Genomic DNA, 19,764 nt, shown 5'->3' on the forward strand with positions numbered 1-19,764 from the left:
TTGGGTGTTGTTGGTGTCAGCAGAGTGTGCAGGGTTGGGTCATCCCTCTTAGTTTCCCCATGACTGATACAAATGCAGACAAGCCCGAGGTGCAAACAGAAGAGGATACAAACTCCCAGGACTGCGGATACACACAGGGAGGAGTCGAGGTGTCACTGAGCTGCTCCCGCGGGTGTCTGCGCCCAATCTCGGAGGCCTCTGATTAAAGAATGATTTATAGGGCTGGTCGGAGGGGCCCGCTCAGCAATTCGTCTAGTGAATGAGATTTTTCCACAAGAAGAGGGCGGGTAAATCAAACCTTGGGGCGAGAAGTCTGCAAAGCTCGGCGATAGGGCTCAGTGATTAAATGTTATAATCGCCTCTGCTGAGTGTGTGGGTTGTTTCTTTGCGGTGCCACTTTCAAGGATACTGATCCCTAGAATCAGTTTAGCCGGAGTTTAATTTAGAGAACATATGTCTTGGTTTTGTTTATCACAGAGGTAATAGAGGTTAGCTTTGTGGACTGACATAAATTATGACGGAAGTGCAACGTGGAGCAATTTCATCCCATGCTATTTGTTTTACATTTATATAGAAAAAAAAGATTATGTCAGAGGACGTCCTCAGAGAAAATTTAAAACTGATACAAGAAGAGATTTCTCTTGTGTCGTAATCAAACTTTTATAGGAAACAAACAAAACAAAATAAAAGATGCGTCTGCACAACGCACACACTGTGTTTTTCTTTATATGGCTGGGTGGCTTTTGGAGATTAGTGAATAAAAGGCACTGACCGCTCCATCAGCGGCACTGCATCATTTGTCAGAGCTAAGTGAAACCTGAAGGGGGAACGTCAGCCTGTCGTGACTCTGATCCGACAGCGGGCACAGATACAGATGATCCAGACAACCTTACACTACAGATGGATGAAGAATCGCTTCCACAGACCCGCTTCACACCCCTTTTGTGAAACAGTGCACACACACAGGGACAAACTGAAACGTGTGTGTCAGTCAGAGAGTCAGCTGAGAAAGTGTTAGGGTATGAAAGCAGCTTCTGGGCCTCAGAGGATCCAGTAAACCATGTGTAAACTGGAAATTGTGGATCTGTACATTTAGCACTAACAATGAAGACTGACTGAGATAGAAAGAGTAGGTGGACTCCATCCATGCATTCATCCATTTTCTACTGCATATCCTTTGAGGGTCATACTAGCGCCAATCCCAGATAAGATAATATAATATAAGATGAGATGAGATAAGATAAGATAAGATAAGATAAGATAAGATAAGATAAGATAAGATAAGATAAGATAAGATAGGATAGGATAGGATAAGATAATCTTGTGCCAGATCTTGCTCAATAACAGACTTATATAATATTATGAAAAATAAGTTATCTACAAAAATGTAAAGTAATGAGGAGTGAGAGGGGACCAGTTATTATATATTCAACAACAATAAGATAAGTTAGAAAAATATAAAAATATATTATAGAGAATTGACTAAAAACTAGAAACAAATACTAATTGAAAAAGTACATTGGGAAATGAGAACAGACAAGTAAGTATTGTACATGATAATGAACAAAATGTTGTACATAATATTATTAGAAGTGACATTGGTCATGAAATAATAAAGTGATATTGCAACTACAGCACATGATGAAAAAAATCCGATGTGTATATTTAATTCTATTAGAATATGAGTTTGAAAAGCGATTTTTACTTTAAGTTCCACTGGTGTTATTCTTCAGCTTTGAAATGTACGGAGGCTGCAGGCCTGTGAGAGCATATTATTGTCACAATACTGACCCCTGCTGGAGACACCATCGCAGTGCACCCATTGTGTGGCGGTGATAGTGAAAGTGAAAGTATGCGAAGAACTAGATTCTGGTAAAAAAACAACCAGAGGCTGGAACCAGACAAACGCAGCAGGTCAACTATACAACGACACAAAAGAGTGAGTATTCTCTATTTATCCACGGTCAAAAGTCATGTTTAATCGTTAAAGATCTGCTGGATGCAGTAACTGATGTCTAACTGAGAACATTATTCCAGCAAACAAGGAAATATTTCAGGTCGTAGGATTGCAGATGAAACATGACATCATTGTTTTTGTAAGACAGCAATACGCTGATAGAATACTTGAAAGTGATTTTTAAGTTTTTAAAGAAGGACTCCAGAATGTCCAGGACCACAATCAAAAAAACAGGTTATTACTTTTTTTCTTTTTCTCTTGTCAGGGAAAATGGCAAAAATTTACTCACACGTGGACGGAAAGACTATGGGGGCTCATGAGGAATTTCTTAAAAAACTGACCAAGAAAGGAGCAAAGACAGTGAGCTCAGTCGATGACAGCGACGCGACTATTCTCTTCTGTCCCATAGTCACTCGTTATGAGACCGACCTCAACTCAGCGCTTTCCAAGCTACCAGGTAAACCTTCAGAAATGATGTTAGACTACGTTTTGCCATGTAGCTGCAAACTGTGATGTGTGTTGTCTGTCTGTGCCAAAGAAATAGGAAGCAAGAAGCTGATTCTGGTGGCGATGCATCACACTCGTGAACCCGACTACACTACACCAAACTACAGAGAGCTGAGATGTACAGTCCCTCTTACAGTCGACTGTCTCTTCCATGAAACAAAGGGACTTTTGAAGTGTCCTAAAAATAAAACGGCATACAATAGCGTTCGGCAAGAGGTAATCACACAAGTTATGCATTGTTTATATATGGTGTAGCATTAAAAAACGGTAAATGCTGATTTAGACAGACAAACGTATATACACATCATTTAATGTTGCATTTCAGTAAAAGTTCATGGATCTTTTTTCAATTAAAGATCAAACAGTATTCCTTTATGCTTCCTGTACGTATAACATCGATTTTTATTCTTTTTTCTTTTCTTTTTTGGCAGCTGGGTCTCAAACGTTCGGGAGTAAAGTTCTGTTTTCCTAAGTCATCTACCAAATCGTAATGAGTTGGGATATCATCATTAAAAAGATGTTAGACCAAAAGGAGGGGAACACAACTGACTTTCACATTTGCTTTGTCTAACGCTCTTTAACTGCAGTTTCAGCAATGGGTTGGATGCATGTAGATGTTTGTTTGCACTTTCTCATTATTTACCATACATCACGATTTCACCAACTATGCATGTGAAAATAACACAAAATTCTGTATATAAAATTGAGTATGCAGGATGACGCGGGCTTGTAAATTCCAGAATAAAAATCAGTCTTGTGCATTTATACTTAGTCTGGTCATTGTGTCCTGGCTCATTTCTTTGCCAGAGGTTCTGTACTCGTCCTCTCCACCCCCGTGTCGCACAATGGCCCAACAGGAAGCCAAGAGAACAGAGGTGGTGCAGCGCAGAGACTGAGCCCCTGCAGCTGCATTGATCTCGTTATCATTCATCTGACTCTTCCTCATTACATGCTTGGAGCTGTGTGCCGCTCTCAAAGCCAATGTCCTACAAATCTGGTGATGGCCAGAAAACCCGAGCCTGCTCCCAATGCATTTTAAATACTTTAGAAACATTAAAGAACATGCATCTCTGCTGTTTGACCTATAGGCACAATGACGGTTTGAGCTAAATGCTCACATCACCTTCCCATCCCACATGGTGAAATTGTTTTGGCCCAGATTTGGCCCACACTGTCATCCGACACACATGCTCCGTGATGTGATGGCACTTGGTCGGTCCACTCCTGTTTGCCAGATCTGGGACACAAGTAAGCCATTGCAATATCAACCAAAGGTGGCTGGAAACTGTTTTCGGCTATTTGGGCCATATTTATCATTTACTACTTTAGCCACTTTAGGTTCACAGCCAGATCACATCTTGCCTAGAGCAACACATGTTTGCCATTTGTTTTGGGATATTTGGGCCACACTTTATACTTTTACAATTACTTTAGGCTCACATCCATTTTGTCCGGGCCACAAAAAGACCAGAAGTGCTGCATCATTGCCCAAAGCGGCACACAGCCGTATGCTATCTGGGACGCCAACACATCTGCAATGACTATACAACATGCTAACATAGTCATTGTGGACATGTTAGCATCTCTGTGAGGTTAGACTTAGGCCCAATGATGCTTTGACATAATGCTAACACCATTATGCTAGCATGGCCACAATAACTATGTTGAATTACTATTTAGAATGCCTTGAGATAATGTGTGTTGTGATTTTGTGAAATACACATTGAAATTGAATTAAATATTGATTGTTCAGGAGGTATGCCGCACTGTCCAAGTAGCATGTTAGCATGCTATAATTAACACTGAACAAAGTAAAGCACAGGCTGATGTGAATGTCCTTAGTGATGCAGGTAGGGCAAACTAAAAATCAAACTCAATAACGGGGCTAAAAGGTTATAAAAATGTATTCTGAGGAGAACGTGAATATCTGCACCAAATGTCACAGCAATTGAGCAATTGATGTGACATTTCAATCAAAACCACGAATGTGAGCGTCGTGGTGGCACTAGATGAAAGAGTAAAGGGATCATCAAAGTCAGACAGATTCATCCTCTGGGATAAATAACAGTTATATTTCAGTCTGGACCAAAGTCTAAGACCGGCAGACCCACACTGCTATCCCTGTATCGCTAACATGACAAAAATATCATCTTTACTTAACTACAGGATCCTGTTTATCCAGAAAATGACAAAAATCGACCTCCTTAGAGCAGAATGTCGAGGCATCAAGTGATATGCCCCTAATGTGCTGTATATATTCTATGTGCCAGCAGTTGTGCAGGGGGCAGCAGAATTGGTTGTAAAACAAGTTGTGCTCGGTAATATGTGTGTTGTCTGCCTTTGGTCTTTGCAGCAGTGACCTTGCTGCTGTTACTTTTTCCTCTGCTCTCCAGTTTGATTGAGGCGACTCTAACGATGACGTTTTGCTTGAATAAGAATGTTTTGCGACAGCGTGTAAATTGCGCTGAGGCATTAGCTTGGCACAATGTTGGACACTGATTCCCCTGCGATAGCTTGTAAACCGTGTGCTGATCTATGATGGTCTGACTCTTTGTGTTGCTGACTGTGTTGATTCATACGAGCCTGGAATAATAATCACCTCGTAGAAGCAGAAACTCATGTGTTCTTTCATGTATTCACCCATATTTATTTTTCCGTTTACTGCAAGGTCTGCTTTCTTGGCCCTTTATTTTGTCATTTAGAATCTTAAAATCATGATGCTAAGATACACAAGATAAGTTTTGTGTACCTGGCTTTTATTCATCATGGTCACCGGCTACCTTCTGTAATGCCAAGCTACTGAATGTTGTCTTTGTTCTCTGCTGTAAAAACCCAGTAATCTCAGTAGAACCATTCTTCCTGCAGAATCTTTAGTGGCTCCTAGAGCCGTGCTTTGATTGGAACCCTTCTCTTTTTCTTCAGGGTGCAAGGTTTGAGAGCCTTTTCTCTTCTTATAGTTGGTAAACACATTTTAACAGTGTTATTATACACCGCAGCCCCTCAGCACATCCTACTCGATATACTAGTTAGTTTTATATAGTTAATACTTACTAGTGAATCCAACATTCCACCATTACACAGACACAGCTCTCATGCTTCATTTACTTTTAGGTATGAAATTCTCCGCCAAGCTGTCAGAGTTGTTCAACCTGTTTGTTAGCAGCGTTACACAAAAACTAAGGGAAGCATTACCATGAAACTTGGCTCCACCAAGTTACTGCGGTATGTGTCAGGGACAAACCCATAAAATATTGGTGTGGATCTGGACCAGGGATTGGATCCAGGAATCATTTTTCACTTTCTTTCACATTGTGAGATGGGCGTTTTGCCACATTTCCATTGATTTCACAAAGATTACCTCTTGGATCTGGAGGGGGGAAAAGTCTGGCAAGTTTAGGGGCTTATATTTGCAATGTGCAACGTGGTACAGATCCAAATGAAAATCCAGTGACTATTAGGGGACTATTGGGCATTGATAGAGTCATGAAAAATATCTGATTGTTATTTAAGCTAAAACGTGATGTGTTTAGCATAATAATAATAACTTAAATGTTAAGATGAGATAGAAGTTATTTCTGTTTGCACTTCACTTCTTTGGGCACAAGGTGGCAGCAGAAGATGACATATTCGCTGCATTAAGACACGGGCTGCTTGTTGGATTCATCAACTGAATTCACACTGGATACTGACAAACTTGATGGTGCAGACACAGTCTTAGATGTGAAAGTACAAACTGGTGCAAAATAAAGACATTTCGCAGAACATGACAGCAAAACTATTATTACTGTTATAACACATGGTACAAACGATTTAATTCCAGACACAAGAAAATAGATTTCAAATTGTTTAGAGGGAAAATCCTTTGGACCTGTGAAACTTATTAGTTTTGGTCTTTGTATAATAATTTCACAGCTTAATTTAAAACCTTATTTCTAAAATAACATTTCAAATACAAACAATGAATCAATTTTAAAATCAGTGCCAGTCAGTTGAATTCTAATCAATGGAAATGATGTTTATTTTTCTCCCGACTTTCAGATTGACTGACGTTCTTCCACACACTCCGACTGAATCACTAGAATACATCCCCTCTGCATCAGTGCACATTCTGCAGGCACCACATCTGCATATGAACGTGGACACACGCCAACACACAAACAAACAGACGCACACATACATTCCCTCGCACTCGCGCACACACACACTCACACACTCACACACACACACACACACACACACACACACAAACACACTGTGTACAAACCCAAAGTGAGTTCTCACAGACAGGAAATGATGTCAGTTCTTGTCTCCAAGGAGATGGAGGCAGTTGCTAAGATACTGTGACACTAGGATTTTTCTCTCTATTTTCTCTCCCTCTCTCTAACATGCGCGCACACACACACACACACACACACACACACACACACACACACACACACACACACACACACACACACACACACACACACACACACACACAGGGATGTCACCATGAATAACTTGAAGCTCTCTCTTATATCTCTCTTATTCTTTTGCACAGATGGCAGCCGAGCACCATTCCAACTTTTTCAGTCTCATTCCTAAAAATAACCACCAGAAATGTCACTTTGTCCACAATCCCAATTGGCCACTCGGGGCCATTAAAGAGATCACTAATTCTCTTCGACCACGTCTAATATCAGCACTGCTGCTACAAAAAGAATCACATTCTCAATCTTCCGCTGTGAGCTGTGCACGATTCCTCTGTGCCAGAGCGCTGAGGCCCATAGCTACACCGTGGAAGTGATGGATGTGTATCAGCACCCCCTCCAAAGCTTCTTCTGAGCGTGAGCTGCACCTCTCCACTGCTATCAGCATGCCACATATGTCTTGGCACTAGCATGTTACTGCCAAATCCTCACTGCCCTCCCTTTCTCCTGCCCTGTGGCTCCTAACACAGCATTAAGAGTTTAAGGGGGCTTGGGTTGTATTGGAAATGCCATGCACTCGTCCTCTGGATAGTTGGATTAGCTCGCTCCGCTGTATTTCTACTCCAAGAGCCTTCCTGTACTGATGACACAAGCAATACAGCGATGAGTGTTTGTTCATTTACTGTGCACAAATGCATGTCCCTCTCCCTCCCTGCACTCCATCGCTCCCACACACACACATGCTCAAGGGTGCTGGCGTGCACACAAACACACACACACACACAGGCGTACCATACGTGCATAAGGGGAATATCAGATTCAATGTGCAATGACACAGTGAGGACATAGAGTGGAGAGAGGGGGAAGGAGGATGAGCAGAGGCGGAAGGGTGGGTTTGGCATGGGTAGCGTGGAATCTCTTTTAAATGGCGCGGGGGTTGGAAGGCAAAAAAAAAAAAGATGCACGGAGAGAGGAGATGAGAGTGGCGAAAAGGCAGTGAAAGGCAGCGAGGGTCGAGCGAAGAGGCTGGATGTGGGCTAAGATTTCAGCATGAGTGAGAGGGAATGAGGAGAAGAGGGAGAAGGAGGGAAAGGAGGAATATCCTCTGCACCACTGTGTGACTGGAAATTTAATAGAGGGGGAGAGATAGAGAGAGAAAGAGAGGGAAGGAGAGAGGGGTAGATGGGTGGGAGAGAGAGAGAGAGAGAGAGAGAGAGAGGCTGAGGAGGGGGAGGAAGAGAGAGGCAAAAGGCACAGAGACCTCATTGCTGTGCGGCTTTCAGCAAAAGCTAGTGGTCGTGAACAATGCTCACTACGGCATTCACGGGGAGAGGGAGGGGAGGAGTGAGGGAGAGGGTGAGGAAGGAGGGAGATGGAGAGGGAGGTGGGAGAGTATATATCTTGGGGGTCTTTCTGAAGCAGAGCTGGCCTGCTCTGTCCTTTGACCTTTACTGTGAGCTAAGACGGACTCAGATTTATTTTTACGCACAAACTAGAGGACACAGAGTCACAAAGGGCTGCTTCTCTCCTCCTGCACACATCTATCAGGGGGGATGAGGATGATGGTTTAGAGGAGCCGAGGCGCTTGACACGTGTGGACAAACACACGACGAGGATCAATATGCACAGGCCAGGCATGCAGAGAGAAAGATCGGCATCTCCTCACCTACTAAATCTGTCTTTATGGGCTAATAACTTGCCGACTTTCTTTGCAGTCCCCTAATTGAATCCGTTCAGTATGACTCCACATATGCACATTAGCGGAGGATTCAAATGGTTTGGGTTTTATGATGTGCAAACCTCACAGGGGTCGCAGGGCGTGGATACCGACAGCAGGTCACATGTGGCAGCTGGTACAACTTTAACTTCACCTCCGAGATCCGCTCCGGGGACGGGATAAATAAACACTCACGTGCAAGAACACAGAAGTCACTAGTTTGCTAGATTACCACTGAGCATTCATTATGGAGTATAGGCCTCATACTCTTTAAAGCTCAATGGGCCGGGAGATGTTTCCCACTGCAGATGTTTGGTGGCTTTTGTGGTTAAACAGGTGCCCCCGTGACACGGTGATAAACGCCGAGCACACTGCAGAGCTTAATATCTCACTTTAGCATGAGCAACACACTGACTCAGATTAATGATCGTGGAGTGCTGCTGAGTCATATTAATACATACTCATTACATGTCTGGAGCTTATGCACAGATGAAATTGAGAAAAACAGAAAGAATATATATTTATATGCAGATCTGGTGACAGCCTGGTTAGAGGTGTTCTTTATCCAGGAGTCCTTGGTCCTCCATCTATTCTTCTATTGCCGCCTTAGTGGGATTCTGGCTGAAACATACGGAAAGTGCGTAAAAGGAGTCGCTTATGCTGGACGCAAAAAGCTCTGCCCAGCGGGCGCCGTCGCGTTGTGCTGCCTGCGTTCCTCCCCACTGATGATGATAAGGCGCACGGGTGCACTCGTCCAGGACCTCGCTCCTACATGTGATAATACCAACATCCTCTCCTCCAGCGACACCTTAATCTCATCTCTGTGTTGATTTTATTTTTTTGCCGGAGTGTGTGCGCGCACATGTGTGTGTGTCCGTGTGAGTGAGTGTGTGTGTGTGTGTGTGTGTGGATTCTGTTCATCTTTAACCTGCCATCACTGTAGCCCCCCGCGTTGCGTTGGCGCTGCGGATCTAGTCCACGAGAACAAGAGGCAGCTCACAGCCGCGGAGACAAGCGAATCAATTTAGGGGGGACGAGGAGAAAAGGAGAGACAGACAGCGAGGCTGGAGGAAGGAGAAGGAGAGAGAGAAAAAAAAGAGCGGACGATCGGGGAGGAGAAGGAGGACGAGAGGAGAGGAGAGAAACCATCGAGCATCGCGCCGCAAACATTGAGGTACGTGTGGATATTGGATGTACAGGTAGAAAAAGGGGGGTGAAATGGCCGGCGTAATTATTGCATGTGTTACCCGACATGCATGGATGTTGGAATCGGTCGTGAAATGATGGAGATCGGATCGTGAAATGTTGCACGGATGGTAATCAGTAAATCATTAATACCGGTATGGAGAAAAAAGCTCATATGTAGTGTTGTCAGTGCGGTGCTCATTGCTAACATATTCTAAAAAAATTTAAAAAACACCAAAAAAAAACATGGCTCCTTATGTAAGTGTTTTCCTACACGTCCACACATTTTTCATATCTCGGCCATATGGATTATTGTCGGGGTGCAGTCGTGTTGTCATTACCCCGAAGACGGAGAATGGATGCAAGCCATTTTGTAATGCAGCATGTGCAGAATTAGGCCTATTCAGAATTTCAATTGCGTTCCCGAGAAGGTGCGCCGTAGTGCGCGCAGCTGCATAGATGAATAAGGCCATTCTGTTGAATTGTAGGAGATATTATGCTGGGGGGGCTGGTGGGGGGGCTATATGATGAGGAGAGGTCGCGGTTAAATGACAAGATGCACGTTATGTCCTCTTTTATCTTTCTTTCTTTTTTATGTCTCTCCCCCATCCATATGTTGGAGGATTGAGAGACTATACTTGTCATCATTTGCAAGGGGGGTTTGGGGGGATATTTGGCATCAGCCTGACAATTTCATCTTTTTTTGGTTTTAATATAAGCAATGCTGGTCGTTAGAAACTGGTGAAATGCGTCCCAGCATCCTTCCCTGATTCCCACGTCCTGAATCAATCTGGTGTTGTCATAGTTACAGTAGATGATGTTGGCCCTGCTGCTGCACCTGAGTCGCTTTGTGTTCGTCTCCAGACCGTCGGTAAATACATGGGGTCTAATTGGGCCTTTGCGTAGGCATGTACAGGAAACATCTCACGGCCATCATAGATGTTTTAATGAAAACAACAGGACTCTGCCTCTTCATAAACCTTAATGGCTCTGTTGAGGGGGGGAAGCGAGGCATTGATACAATCAGGCGCTTACGATGATGTGATTGGTTTGTAGCAATTGGTCAGCAGCTTGCAGCTAATTTGTCTTTTCACGACTGAGCGCTCTCTCAGGCCTGATCGAATAATCAATATCTACATGGTTGCAATCTGCTCCTGACATGGAAAAACGGCCAAGATCAAGAAAGAGAAAATACGTCTGAGTGCAATTGGTTGGAAAACATACGCCACTCGGCCGTGTCGCAAGCCCCAAAGAGAGCACATCTTGCACAAGAGCGAGGATGAGGAGGGAGGCCGCCGGGCGACGGAGTTGGCCCTCAGATGAGTCAAGGTGTGATTTTCTCAAAATAAAGGCCGTCTTCTGCGTATATGTGCTGTTGCTCTCTCGCGTGCTGGAGAACTTGACGCCAGGTCGAGGCAACAGGCGTCCCTGCTTCTGAATTCAATGTCTTCTCATGCAATTTTAACCTGTGTAGTTTACGTAGATGGTTAAACCGTCTCCCCTCAGCGACTCTTGCTCTGTGAGAAAATGCTCAGTTCCTTCAATGTTAAGAAAAAGGCTCAACATGAAATGCATTTGAGCATTTTGGCCTTAAATTTTAGACCAACGTCAGAATGTATACAACTGCAAATCTCCCCCTACTTTTGGTGGCAGAGGCAGGAGGAATTCTTGCATTCACATTTAACCACAATTATTTTAAAGACAAAGCACCACCCTTACAGTATTTTCATTACCAATGTATTGAAAAACTGTGTGGTCAGATCTTTGGCCGTGCTGAATATTCATGATGTTGTGTTTTGATGCCTGCATGAATCATTTTCTGACGAGCTAATCATTCAAACTACCAGGCCGCCATTCTGGAACAGATGCAATTCTGACGTCTGCAGCAGACATTGAGACATTTTCTCTCTCTTTTTTTTTCTTTTTCTTCCAATTCCGTCAAATAATTGACAACAACAATTACCTGCTGGATGGGGATGAGCGAGCAAGAGAGGGACTCTATAAGGAAGGACGGCCATGTAAAGAACAGCATCAGGAGGAGTGTTGCAAAGGGGCTGCATACTGTAACATGGAGGTTTCGAGATTTGTATTCGTAAATCTGTACTTGGTCTCGAAGCGGAGATGGATGATGTTTTGTCAGTTCTGTGTGGCATTTGCACCCAAGTGTGTGTGTGTGTGTGTGTGTGTGTGTGTGTGTGTGTGTGTGTGTGTGTGTGTGTGTGTGTGTTGGAGTGAGAGAGAGTCTGTGGCATGTGCAGAGCATCTGAAAAAGTCTATTTTTAGCACATACTCCCTTATGACCTTTCTTAATAGCTGCTTTAAGAGTTCTCGGAGCTATGTTTTTAATAAAGACGGATGTTGACCTAATCCTCAGACCTTGTAGATATTAAGATTCATGGCAGGTTTGTTCGCTCTGTTGCGATATCGAAGGCCAAGGTTCGACTGTGTGCTTCGTCAGGTTCCCCTGCGCTTATGTAAATATACATTTTCTTATACGTAGCTGGATTTGCAAGATTCAGGTTTTTTTTTCCTCTAAGTGTCTCTGGAGCAAAAGGCTGTTTATTGCATAGGCTGTCTGCTAATGAGGAAACACACCTTAAACGTTGTGTCAAATATACATTGATTTAGACCAAAAAGGTGTTACTGACCGGTTTTGCACGGCAAACGTTCATCAGGCTCAGCTAAGCACAGTAATGTGGAATAGGGCACTGGACAGTAAAAACACAAGATGGTGAGTGAGCAGGTTGCCACAGCAACAGTGTTTCTGGGTGGAGATGCTAAGAACTGCCATGGAAGCTTTGAAAAAAAAAAAAACTGTTTATCAGAGAGTAAAATATTTGAGAAGTGAATCTTTTTTATATAAAATCAATAATGGTAACACAGTGGTCACATAATCTGAAAGGTAACAAAGATGCTCTTGTTTGTGGTCCACAGAAGGCACAGGGTTGTGACTGGCCGAGTCTTAGTGTCGAAATTGAGGAAACAACGAACACTTTCTCTTCGGTCGAATCATTATAAGGGAACGAGAACCAAGCATTTCTAAATTTAGTGAGTCTGCTGATGCTCGCAGCCATTTCTGTTTCGGGAAGTGTGTGGCACTCTCTCAACCAGAGTCACACAGGATACAGATGCATGTATTCAAAGAGCCACGGCAGTATTTTTGCAACATGGTCACAATCTGGTTGTTGTTGCTGCCTTTGTGTCGCCAGTTTCAAGTCGGGGCTGTTGTCTGATTGTGTGTCACTTGTTGTACACAGAATGGGCATTGCAGTAAAATCTCAGGAGTCAATAATCATTCCCTCATATCTTAATTGCTAAATTACTCCATGCAGGCATCATTTGTTATCTCATTTGTAATGCTGTGCTGCTGCCTCATGATGGATTGCATGAAACTCTGCATTAACCTTAGGTCTAGATAAGTCCCACCGGCAGCAGTAATTGCATCCAGCAACTTTAAATTCCTTTAAATGCAATATTCTACTTCTATCAGTGTGTATCTGACTTGGCAAATGCCAGTATCATAAAGTGGACGATGAGATGAGACTGTCATCCTAATCGTTAGACTGCCGCACTCTTGACCCAGCTCGAGCTTTTTTCAAATTTTGTGGCCATTTCAGACACGCCATGACCCAGATGTTGAGTTCAACCTATAAAGAAAATGGCAGCTGACTCACCAGTTAGGCTACAGGTCACAATTTTAGATTCACCTCTTTGGAAACGAAAGCCAGACTCCGCTCTTATCGTACATTCTGGTGACAGGACAGTTTCATATTTTTGAGATATAAATTCTGTGTGATGAGGCTAATATCTTGCACAGTGCACTTGCTTGACCTCTTTCCTATTTCTGCTTTTCTCTCTTTCCCTACAGTGAGACGCACTAGCCTCCACAGAGACAACACATTCAGGAGCAACCCCACCCCCCACCTCCAGAATTCGATTCATCTGCAAAAGATTGTCATGGGAATTGAAAAAACAAATCAGGGTTCCCTGAAATGACATGTTGAAAGTTGTTTGTCAAAGATTTGTCAAAGAAGCATGAGCAAAGTAAAATAAGAATCTGTGAATAATAGATATTCTTTGATATAACATCACACCTTGTTCTGTGACAGTGTAAAGGAGGAAATAACAGAATAAGAGGATCAAATATGGACATTAAGATAAGCACTTAAATTCCCTCATTTAGAGGTGACTTAACATTATTGCAGTAGGGGTGGGTCATGACTCAGTTGCCATGCGTGTTGTCACGGTGACCAGCCCCTGTGCCCCTTCCCCCCTCCTCTGGTTGGTCCAGCTTCTGTTGTGGTTTCACAACCATGGACCTCAACTTGCAGAGGCGGCGCCCCCCTGCCCCACCCCGTGCACCTGCTCCAATCAGGCGAGCCGTGTCATCTGTACAAGGAAGAGTTTAGATCAAGTCCCAGAGAGTATTTCAGAGAACACAAGATACCTCAATCTACAAGAAAACACCATTCAGGTAAATATGGCCTCATCTACGAGCCACGACCACACTTTCACACTGAGTAAATTGAAGTTGACAGCAGTAATTCTGATGTTGCTACAACTTGCCTTCATGTTTTTGTTTCCACACTAGGTGATCAAGTCTGACACTTTTAAGCACCTGCGGCATTTGGAAATCCTCCAGCTCTCCAAGAACCACATCCGACAGATTGAGGTGGGAGCTTTCAATGGCCTCCCCAACCTCAACACGCTGGAGCTTTTTGACAACCGTCTCACAGTCGTACCGTCACAAGCCTTTGAGTACCTCAGCAAGCTAAGGGAATTATGGCTACGAAACAACCCCATCGAGACGCTGCCGGCATTCGCCTTTCATCGTGTTCCCTCTTTGCGCCGTCTCGATCTCGGGGAACTCAGGAAGCTGGATTTCATCTCTGAGGCTGCCTTTGAAGGTTTAGTAAATTTACGCTTCTTGAATCTTGGCATGTGCGGCTTGAAGGACATCCCTAACCTCACCCCACTATTACGACTAGAGGAATTGGAGCTGTCTGGGAACCAGCTGGGTATAGTTCGGCCTGGATCCTTCCAAGGCCTAGCATCACTTCGCAAGCTGTGGCTAATGCACTCCCGAGTGTCAGTGATCGAACGCAATGCTTTTGATGACCTCAAAAATCTGGAGGAGCTCAACCTCTCCCACAATTCCCTGCATTCCCTGCCCCATGACCTCTTCACCCCTTTGCACCAGCTGGAAAGGGTACATCTCAACCACAACCCTTGGGTATGCAACTGTGATGTTCTTTGGCTCAGCTGGTGGCTGAAAGAAACAGTTCCCAGCAACACCACATGTTGTGCTCGCTGCCATGCGCCTCCAGGTCTAAAGGGCAAATACATTGGGGAACTAGACCAGAGCCACTTCACCTGCTATGCCCCAGTGATCGTTGAGCCACCCACTGACCTCAATGTCACAGAGGGCATGGCTGCTGAGCTGAAATGTCGTACTGGAACATCAATGACCTCTGTGAACTGGTTCACTCCGAATGGCACTCTGATGACCCATGGATCGTACCGCGTTAGGATCTCAGTGCTTCATGACGGAACACTGAACTTCACAAACGTGACCGTGCAAGACACCGGGCAGTACACTTGCATGGTGACCAACTCCGCTGGAAACACCACTGCAACCGCTGTGCTCAATGTGTCTGTGTCAGATCCCAGCAACAGCTACAGTTATTTCACCACTGTCACTGTGGAAACAGTAGAGACAGTAAGAGGAGAGGAGGAAAACTCGGCGAGACAGTATATTAATGAGACTTTCATAGAATTCCCAAATCCTACTGTTCAAAGAGGGGTGGTGCATGGGAGACCTGGCATCACTACATCTCCCTCACCTTCCTCTCTTTCCTCACTGTCCCCACGAGCTAACAGAGGTACGGAAAACTCAGTGACTGTGTCGATAATGGATGTAACTAACATTCCAGGCCTGGATGATGTAATGAAAACAACTAAAATCATCATTGGTTGCTTCGTGGCGATCACTTTTATGGCAGCTGTAATGTTAGTGGTCTTCTATAAACTCCGGAAGCAGCACCAGCTACATAAGCACCACGGCCCCGCTAGAGCCATCGAAATTGTCAACGTAGAAGATGAGATTGGAGCCGGGGCAGGAAGTGGAATCTCAGGTGGTTCAACGATGAATTCTGGCATGGGTGGAGAAGGAACCCTGAGGAGACATCATCCAGAAATAGTCAACCTTCCCAACATTGGCCGTACAGATACTCTCAACCATTACTACAAGACCCATCATTTCAACAACAACGTGATGGGTCTTAGTATTGGCGGTGAAGGGATCGGACCAGGAGGGATCATGAGTAGCAAGAACCTGCAAGGCCAGGATATGCCCATCTCCTGTACCTCAGTCCCAATCTCCTCTAATATGCTCTCATCAGGCAATGGCACCAATCCCAATTCTATGTCCCCACCTCTGCCGATGTCTCTCCCCATGCCTACTATGGGCTTACATGGATCAATCAAGGGTTTCATGGGCCAAAACCAGAATCCTCAAATGGAGCCTCTTCTCTTCAAGGGCAACTCGAAGGAAAATGTTCAAGAGACTCAGATCTAAAAAAAACAAGAGCAAGGAGTATAGAGAGAGAGTGAGCAAGAGTCGAAGACAGAGAGGGGATTGATGTCGGGTTTATGCACGGAATGATTAGACACTAAGAGTGCATTGACGTTACACCAGGAAAGAGGATAGACTGACACGGCAATACACAAACACATAGACTTATTCGTGACAGTGTACAAGCCAAGGATTTCCACAATGGGCCACTTTGTGTTTGTAGTAACGATCATGGCCATGGAGATCAAGGAATGGACATTCTACAATGTAAATCTGTGCCAAAGCAAATGTTTTTTGCAGTTTCTACAAGCTGTGTTCTCGTAGGGGAAAAACTAGCCTTTCTGAGTAATCAGTCCCGTATTCGTTGTTGGCCAGCAGAGATGAAAGACATGCACAGCACTTACCACACTGAAGACCGGAGATATTACAGACAAAAAAAATTTTGAAGAGACATTTTTCTTCCACACAAAACGCAAGCCACACTCTCTCTCAAGTGACTCAATAGACTCCCTCAAGGTGAAAATTATGTAGGCATAAATAGATGGACAAAAAGGTACAGTGCAGTACAAACTACTGTGAAAAATCCACAAATTATATAAATATATTTTCATTTAAATATGTATCATTGCAGACTCCGATGCAGAGATATTTTGGGGTGGATGTATAAGCTGGTATAGTTTGTTTCTTTGTGAATAATCAGGGGTGGCGATAGTGACGGTTGGTTATGATACATGTTTTAAGTTTGGCTACTTCTCAGAAACATAAGGGCTCAATTGCAACACTCATTGTGAATCTTTGAATTGGCTTTGTGACATAAAGTCCATTTAGGTTGTAGAACAGTAAATGCAGATCTCTGTTTGACAAACTTTTGTCTGTTGCTTCAGTAATAATCATTACAAACTTTTGTGTTCTAAGAGTGTATTATGTATTTTGTAAAAGCCAGCTACTTGGTATTTGAATTTGACAATTCTGATACTTAAATGCCAGCATCAAATAATGGTAAAATTATGTTCCACAAAACATGGAAAGGTAACTCGATGCAAAGATCTGTATGGGTAAAATAAAAGTGTTGACAATGTGTTATTTAAATCAGATCAGTAGCCAGATATTTGCTTTTAGACAGGAATTTGATATGACCTCCTTGCTCATGGTTACCATAATCATGCCATAAAATGCTGTCATAGGGATGATCAGACATCTATCTACAGCAGCATTGAAGAAGGGATTAAAACATCCATCTTTGGATGATTGGAATGAATGGAAATGTACAGTATATTAATAATAATAATGTCTGGTTGTATGACAATTGTAAGATCCACATTTTTACAGTGTAACTTTCATATGTTAAATGCCATTTACGCTTCTTGCGTTTAAACTATGTATTTCTTTATTTTTGTTAGTTTGATATACTGTGTACAGTTGTCTAGCCATGTATCATTACGTGTGAAATAAATCAATCATATATTGGGTTGTGGCGGGTCAATGTGGCAACCACATGAGTAAAGAGTGAGACGTTATGCAGCCCTCTGTACTAAACCTGGATTGAATGTATGGTTTTGTGGTTTAGCCATTAGTCAGCCTGGTAATGATAGGTGCCACCTGCTCTACTAACATGTCCAGACAGGCTTTTAGTCACTCTCCTGTAGTTGCTCTACAGACGCTACTGGTTTTGCTAAATTAGTGTTTTTGAACGAACTAGATGATGTTATTCCTAATGAAGGTGCTTTTGTCTGAAGTTAGCCCTCGATGTGCTTCTCCATGGCAGATTCTTTAACACATGCTTTTGAAATGTGAGGTTAAAAAAAGAAATCCATTGAATAAATCACCTTTCTCTGGGATGACATACTGTATTTATCAAGCAGGAGCCCAAAATGTTTGTTGCAATTGAGCACAAACTGGACAACACCAGTTATTTTTAGATAAATGTACCTGAGACAGTATCAGCAAAATCACATCGACACTTTTTTTGACTGTAATGCAGCTGTGTACGTGATTCTGCTGTGTTTTTGTTCCTTTGGTTCTTCTTTAATTTGCACCCCCCCTCCCTCAGAGGTGTATTGGCTCTCTCTCTCTATATATATATATGAGCTGTTTTGCGTGATGGTTTTTGCTTATCAAGTTCACACTTATTGGAAGAAAAGAAAACACTGAAGAATGGTAATAATAATGTTAATGGTGTGAGTGATGATATCAGAGAAAATCCCACACGGATTGTGTTGTCGCAGAGGTTAATCCATGAAAGGAACATCTCCTGCATCAATGCACGGCACGGTGATCCTGATTAATGATAAACATCTAAGTCATCTTTTGAAATGCGCCTGTTGTTGCAGCCACGTACTTTCCTCAACTCGCTGTTTTCGATTGTGGATCTCATTCGAATCCATAGTAAAATGTAAATGAGCTGCGACCCAACCAGCAGATCTGGTGGGCAGGGTCCCACTGTAGCCCCGCTGAGACACAAATAGAATATAAATGAAGGCTAAAGACACAACATATGGCCGCTCCCTTGATGTGCTACATTTGGAGGCTCTGTCGTCAGATTTCAAAGAGCATATTCGATACCTCCTTGTGAGCGGCGTGCGAGGGGTCCTGCATCTCAGCCGCGGCACAAAACCTCCTTTAACGCTGCTGCTGCTGCTGCTGCAATGTGTAATCATGATGGTGACTCACCTAATCAGCACAGAAATGTTCCTTTCATACCTCTGGACATACATAACATGCACCGTGCACAGTTGTCATCATTATTATTATTGTTATTAACATTCGGAGGAAATGCGGGAGGGCTTTGGTTGCATCTTAGTATCGGGGCTCAGTGTGAGGCTCAATCTAACAAAACATGTGACACCTTTTTAATGAAGAGCGCAAGCTTGAGACTGGAATCTGAATATCTGCGGACAAGGCAAATGTCTCTCACTGTTTATTATGGTGGCGAATTGATGCAGCCTGGCCACAGATGGAGTTCTGCCATACACGTGTATCCTCTGCACCAACCTTCGCTTACAATGGACGCTTCAGCCCAGATGACATTTCTTGGTTTTGTTGGGAAGCAAAACCCCTTAATGAAATGGATTAAAATGCAAGGCGTGAAAATGGACTGACCTTTTGGTCCTTTAAAGGTAAGCTGTTCTGTTTGATAAAACAATATATATATATATAAATATATATATAAAGAAAAACCTGGGTCTGTTTTGAAAGATTTTTAAAAAGAAAAGAAATGTTAAGAGCTAGAAAATGTAGATTTCTTTAATATAAAAAAGGGAAAAAATGTCATTTTGTGTTGATATTCTTTTATTTTTTTTATTTTAAAGTTGTTGGTTGTATCTCAGTATGTGATATTATCAATTTGGGGTCTTTATGTAATGCCATTAAATGTGATTTTTTTCCACGTATCCATCCAGGTACACAATGTGGCAGC

General features: G+C 43.1%; 1 protein-coding gene across 1 annotated transcript; it reads left to right on the forward strand.

The window, feature by feature from the left end:
• Positions 1 to 9,100: 9,100 nt before the first annotated feature.
• On the forward strand, positions 9,101 to 17,055 carry lrrc4bb (leucine rich repeat containing 4Bb). The gene is made up of 3 exons (XM_035146554.2): positions 9,101 to 9,764; positions 13,644 to 14,249; positions 14,367 to 17,055. The coding sequence occupies exons 2-3, from the start codon at positions 14,007 to 14,009 to the stop codon at positions 16,350 to 16,352; spliced, it is 2,229 nt and encodes a 742-aa protein (XP_035002445.1). The 5' UTR covers positions 9,101 to 9,764; positions 13,644 to 14,006; the 3' UTR covers positions 16,353 to 17,055.
• Positions 17,056 to 19,764: the final 2,709 nt, after the last annotated feature.

Source organism: Hippoglossus stenolepis, chromosome 21 (genome assembly GCF_022539355.2).
Source record: "Hippoglossus stenolepis isolate QCI-W04-F060 chromosome 21, HSTE1.2, whole genome shotgun sequence".
Classification (NCBI taxonomy): domain Eukaryota; kingdom Metazoa; phylum Chordata; class Actinopteri; order Pleuronectiformes; family Pleuronectidae; genus Hippoglossus; species Hippoglossus stenolepis.

Coding starts and splice junctions, on each gene's coding strand:
- lrrc4bb (XM_035146554.2), top strand. CDS start 14,007: ATGCGTGTTGTCACGGTGACCAGCCCCTGTGCCCCTTCCCCCCTCCTC. Junction 14,250..14,366: donor TACAAGAAAACACCATTCAG/GTAAATATGGCC, acceptor TTTCCACACTAG/GTGATCAAGTCTGACACTTT.